This window comes from Monopterus albus, unplaced genomic scaffold (assembly GCF_001952655.1).
Source record: "Monopterus albus unplaced genomic scaffold, M_albus_1.0 scaffold72.1, whole genome shotgun sequence".
Taxonomy (NCBI): Eukaryota; Metazoa; Chordata; class Actinopteri; order Synbranchiformes; family Synbranchidae; genus Monopterus; species Monopterus albus.
The window spans coordinates 1,835,272-1,841,095 of record NW_018127952.1 but is presented as its reverse complement, the minus strand read 5'-3'; the positions used below and the strand labels follow the sequence as shown (position 1 = coordinate 1,841,095).

Sequence of the window (5,824 nt, the reverse complement as noted above, 5' to 3'; positions counted from 1 at the left end):
TAAATGTACAACTTGTGCCTCCGGAGCCACAAGTGGTAGAATACTCGATCTAAGTCCGCTGGTCCCTCAGAGGTCTCCCTGCGCTGTACACGGCGAGCATGATGAGACAGGAAGTTGGACAGGAAATGACCTTTGGCATCCACTCTAGTGGGGTGAACCACTTCATACTGAGGCAGATCATAAAGAGATCTCTCTGTCAAAGCCATGGTGGGAAATGAAGATATAATAGGAAAGGGGTTATTAAGTCATGGGAAAGAGGAGGGTAATTAAACAACTAAGTGGATGTAAAGTTATAAACAAAACTCCCTAAATCTATAATTTTTATGTCTGAATACAGCAGCAATGTATACTTAGAGGAGCAATGCTTCAAAAGGTAATACATTTGAAAGAAGCTGGTGAAACTCATTCCTCTGATAAACACAATACTCCCAAATTTCCTGTGACCTGGAATAACTGAATCAGCAGCAGGAAAGGCAGTATGACAGAGTTCTCCCAGTAAAGAAATGTGCAGTCTGCTCTTTTCAGTTCCATACTGTATATGTAAATAGAATTTTATTGCTGTATTTTACATGAGAAAAGACTGTGACCAGATCCATTTCAAGTTGGCAAAATCTAAAACTAAAATCTATGACATTACTATTTTCAAACTTACTGTATTGTTGAGCTGCACTTTTGTGAATTCAGGGTGTGTCTATATGAACTATCTACAATTTTTTTCCAAAATATTATTTATGAATCATGTTTAGCAATGAAAACCTTAGAGCATTTGTGTATATTGAAGGTTGGTATTAGCAGCAGCCTCATGACTTGAACTATTTAGTTTTATGTTTTATCATTTTTCTTTTATCAGTTTTATCTTTGTGTGTGCATTGTGAATCGCCATTACATACGAAAATATGCTATATAAATAAACTAGCCTTGCCTTTTGCCATTTCCCCTGCACAAAGATGTTTTCAAAAATGCAACAAAAATCAATTAGCATGACTGTCTTTCACTATGTGTACAGTATTTTGAAGAAGATCTAGATACAGCCTGAGACTGAATTGGCTAAATATTGACTAATTAAAAATGTATGTGGCCTTGGCAGATGTATATGCTCACTCTGTGACCTCAAACCATCCTATTTGCAAAAATAATATAATGTGAACAAAAGCATCTAGACTGCACGTGTTACTATATTTCTCACTGTGGGGTCTGGAACCACCAAGGCATCCTTATGAAAAAAAGTTAACTCAGGATCCAATTATATCAAACTTAGCTAATTACATGTTTATTTAGCTTCCTTTCTCAGTGTATAGTGAATACAGCCAGGTAAGGATACAATAAACCTCCTCAAATGTATAATCAAGATGAAACCTTTGTCCTAGTGCTCTCAGTAGCTGTGAAATAAACTTGGGGATTCAGGTGTCTGTGTTCCACCTAAAGCCATTACTGTTGGGGTGTGCAGTGACATGTCTATAACTTCTAACAATAGTTCTCTTTTCTCTCAAGGGCACACAGATGCTAATACAGGATGAGACGGAGTGTCCACTCTCCTCTGCTTGTTTCTGTAATGTTAGGAGAGCTCTGACTTTTGACTCAGTGGAAAACTGAAAGGATGAAACTGCAAACAATGGATTAGACAAGAGAGGACTGATGCTCTGATGTCATGATGTCCACGGAGCTTGACACCTAATACATTTTGCAGAGTAGGATGGACATTTGCTCTATATGTGAATAACAATTATGCATTTGTAGAAACTTTAGAAAAAATTGTGTGGGGATTCAACTTCTCAATATTCACAGAAAAGAAGGTCTCTTCAGCTACCACACTAAACTTTAAACTGCTTAGACACAAGCCACAGCTGGCCTCAGTCTGACTCGGATGCGCTCTGGAGCAAATGTGCACAACAAAGGGAGACCTGAGTTGCAGGGGCATCGTTATATCATGAAATCACAGTTGCCTGCGTTTTGTTTTCAGGCTCACTAACCTGGTTCATGTGATAATCCCAACGTTTTGGAGTTTTCTAGGACCATCAGAAGTGCGATGATGAGGTGAATAGGAGAAACTCCTTGTCCAAACGCGTGGAGCCCGCAGTCTGAACGGGTCATTTTGTCAGGACGGTGGCCTATATTTTAAGAACATTTAATGCTTTTCTAACACCGCGTCGACTGTCAATATAAACTGTTTCCATATGTTTGTATGGGCGTTTCGCTTTGTCACGACCAGGCACTTAAACTGTGACAATCCTGATAAACGTTTCCAATTCAGGCTTGAACATCAGCCGCCTCCTTGGGGCGTTTTTGTCGCATTCCCTGTCCTTTTAACTTGTTTGTCGGCGTTAACGTTTGCTTACGAGCAGCCGTCCCCTCCGTCCTCCATCAGTCTCATCCCCACAGCCAGTGACAGCAAACTTTCCTCTGCAAACTTCTGCAGAGCCACCCCCACAATGGGTGGATTTGAGACAATGGAAATATCTTTCAAGAGGGCTGCAGGCTTAAAGGGGAAGAAATCGGATATAGGGATCCGGTCCAGTTGGCTGTCGCTCTCCAAACGGAGGTTCTTCGGGTTTTCGTGGGTCAGATGGGGACCATTTTCCATATTACTGCATAGAGAGAAACGATTACAGATGAGAGGTTCCAGACTGAGCAGTATGATCTCCCCTTGTGCTTAAATAATGAGTAGCCTTCTCCACTGTCAAGTCACAAGAAACTGGTTGAATGCATTACGTTCCGTGATTTGAAAGCCCTTCGGACAACCTGGACCTACTTGCAGTCTGTTAAGCACAGGGGTTTTTAAAAAAATTTATTTTATTATTATTATTATTTTTAACTTTTGATGCATTTTTATTTGTATTTATTAAAATAGAAAAATTCTCATAAATGGGTTTTCGTACTATGAATTCAACGGAAGTAAATGAAATAATGTCTATACTGACAAATCCACATGGTAAACTCTACGTCTTAGTTTTATTTTATTATTAGTCTGTATCTGCCCGAGGTTAGTTCCCCCTCTAGCGGGGAAATGGATGCAGTACAAACTTTACTCTTGTAAGCTGTTTTAGATGTTGTACAGGAATTCTGCTATGATACAATACACAAGACATTTATTTTAAAGCAACCAAGGATTTTAACTGTGCACTGGCGAGCTTAAACGCACACCGACCTTAATGATGCTTTCAAAGATGAATGTGGATTTAACTCATTAAATGCAAACACAGATCAGGTGCACCGACCGAATATGAAGAAGGAGGCGGAAATGTAATTTACAAGAACTGACTTGGTCTTGTAAATATCTTTGACATACTTTTCGAGATATTTTTTTTAATTTAACCTGAACCATTATGATGCCAGCCAAGTTTAACACTTCATTCTTAATGTTCCTTTTCATTGCTCCCGTTTCATTAAGTCTTAATACTTGTAATTTATTTGAGTTCTCTTGAGGAAAACTTTACTTCATTAATTACTCCATCTGAGGCATTTTACGCACGGCACCATGTGCGAAGGACATTCCGTCACAGACTTGATGTGAGAGATAGAAATACATTCATTGAGCCCATACCAGTCATTTGGCTTCAGCAGGCTTTATAACTGGATCTGTCTGTCACGTCCTGTTCCACCAATCGTGGTTCAACTGAGCAGCTGTATAAAAGCAGCCTTCAACTCAGCTGTAATTCAGAGATGTGCGAAGAAGGATCATCGCAGGGGTAAAAAGAGCTGGTGCAGCTTCAGAAGGTTCGTTTGTGCGGTATTTTCTAACCAGGGCGCAGTAGAATGCTTGGTTTGAGTCCAAGTCCGTAACTTTGGTTATGGATGAAATATTTAACTACAGTGGAGCACTGAACAGAAGTTCGCCTGGCGAAGGGAAATTCAGTTTCGAAGACATTGATATGAGCGCGGATGGCACCCCCATCCTGAGGATACTCATCTCAGTGGTGTACTCTGTAGTTTGCGCAGTGGGTTTGGTGGGGAACCTGCTCGTCTTCTTCCTCATGAGGTTACGACAAGGTCGGAAGAGGTCCAGTGTCAACGTTTTCATCATCAACCTGGCAGTGACGGACTTTCAGTTCGTGCTGACTCTGCCCTTCTGGGCCGTGGATACTGCGTTAGACTTCAGCTGGCCGTTTGGAAACGCCATGTGCAAAATCATCCTGTCGATCACCGTGATGAACATGTACGCGAGCGTGTTTTTTCTCACTGCCATGAGTGTGACCCGCTACCTGTCTGTCGCCTCGGCCCTTAAGAAAAAAGGTCACAGGAGGTCAAGGTGTGTAAAGTGGGTGTGCACAGTGCTGTGGGTGGCGGCAACGCTGGCCACTGCTCCGACGGCTATCTTCTCCACTGTGACTGTGGTTGCCGGAGAACAACTATGCCTCCTCAAGTTTCCTGAAGGCTACGATTGGCTCGCCCTTTATCACATGCAGAAAATAGTGATCGCTTTTATCATCCCTATGCTCATGGTGTCTGTTAACTATCTCATGCTCCTGCGCTTCGTAAGACGGAGGAGCATGGACAGCAGCAACCCTAACCGGAGATCTAGAGTCACCAGATCTATCGCTATAGTGGTCTTATCTTTCTTTTGCTGCTGGATGCCAAATCACGCAATCACCTTCTGGGGTGTCTTGGTCAAGTTTAACGTAGTCAACTGGGATAAAGCATATTACATGGTGCACACGTATGTGTTCCCGGTCACAGTGTGCTTGGCACACGTAAACAGCTGTTTGAATCCGGTACTTTACTGCCTGATGAGACCAGAGATCAGGAAGATGCTCAGCGGTTTGTTTTGGAGAGTCTCTCCTGCTTCCTTCAGCAAGAGCTGCACCACGCGCTCTTTTACGCAGGGAGAAACCCAGGGGAGTCGTCCCTCTGGACACTGGAGAGAACAAACTGTTCATCACAGCCCGTAAAGGCTTAGCAAGCTCCAATATGATCTCACACATGGATAACTTCAGCCTGCTGAAAACAGATCAAAGTTGCTACTTTTATGCTTTGTTGTATGTGTGTGTGTGTGTGTGTGCGTGTGTAATGCCTTCGCTTTATTTTTTGGCTGTTAAACATTCAGTGTTCAAGATCAGAAAACGCCAGAAAAAAGTTCTAATAAAACGTCTGTATGCATCAAGTTTAATTAGCTGCTTTGTCAAAGTTTATTTATATATCCCCCATATCCTATGCCATGTTGTGAGCAACACTACATATTATGCATGTGTTTTATGGTGTAATGTGTAGAAGGAAACCCAGTCAGTTACAGTGAAAATATGCAGACAGTAAAAGGACCAATGCTGACATTTAAACTTCTTAATACCTTCTCCCTGTGTAGCACCTATCAACATATGTTATAAAAACAAATTGTCTATAATGTGTCAATATACTAAATAATTGTCTTCATAACAGCTACACTGCACAAACAAGATTTTCACTGGGAGAATCAGAGTTGGATCTCCCCTTGGATATCTCTGTCAAGATCTGACCAATGATCTGCACCGATGAAGGAGGAGGAGGTCAGACAATGTGTTGTCACTGTGGTCTGTCAGAGAGGATGGGATACAAAGAGGTGACACACAGTATAGATACTGGCTTTCATCAAACTCGATTTGACAGTTCTAGGTGAAAGGTTATCCAATCAGAATCTAAAAAATAAAGACCAGGTAATGATGTAGTTTGTAATGTTATATAGTGAATAAAACAAATGGTACATAGAAAGTATAGTAGTGATTTGTATATTAAATAGAGTTGAGCTGATATTTAGTTTCAAAAATGAGGAGACAACAGCTATTTAAAAAAAAGACATAACTATTATTATTGGGGTTTCTGTTTGTAATGTTATATAGTGAATAAAACAAATGGT

The 5,824-nt window shown here is 41.0% G+C and overlaps 2 protein-coding genes across 2 annotated transcripts in view; one reads left to right on the top strand and one right to left on the bottom strand.

The window, feature by feature from the left end:
• The window catches only part of adamts7 (a disintegrin-like and metallopeptidase (reprolysin type) with thrombospondin type 1 motif, 7), a 44,872-nt gene extending 42,279 nt beyond the window's left edge, over nucleotides 1-2,593 (bottom strand). Inside the window, exons 1-2 of the mRNA XM_020605860.1 lie at nucleotides 1,971-2,593; nucleotides 13-193 (exon numbers count right to left, since the gene is read on the bottom strand). Of these exons, the coding sequence (XP_020461516.1) occupies nucleotides 13-193; nucleotides 1,971-2,091 (302 nt within the window). The 5' untranslated portion in view covers nucleotides 2,092-2,593. The remainder of the gene's footprint in view (nucleotides 1-12; nucleotides 194-1,970) is intronic.
• Nucleotides 2,594-3,678: 1,085 nt separating this feature from the next.
• Nucleotides 3,679-5,058, top strand: LOC109963363 (relaxin-3 receptor 1-like). Its single transcript, XM_020605837.1, has one exon. The coding sequence runs from the start codon at nucleotides 3,789-3,791 to the stop codon at nucleotides 4,884-4,886; it is 1,098 nt and encodes a 365-aa protein (XP_020461493.1). The 5' UTR covers nucleotides 3,679-3,788; the 3' UTR covers nucleotides 4,887-5,058.
• Nucleotides 5,059-5,824: the final 766 nt, after the last annotated feature.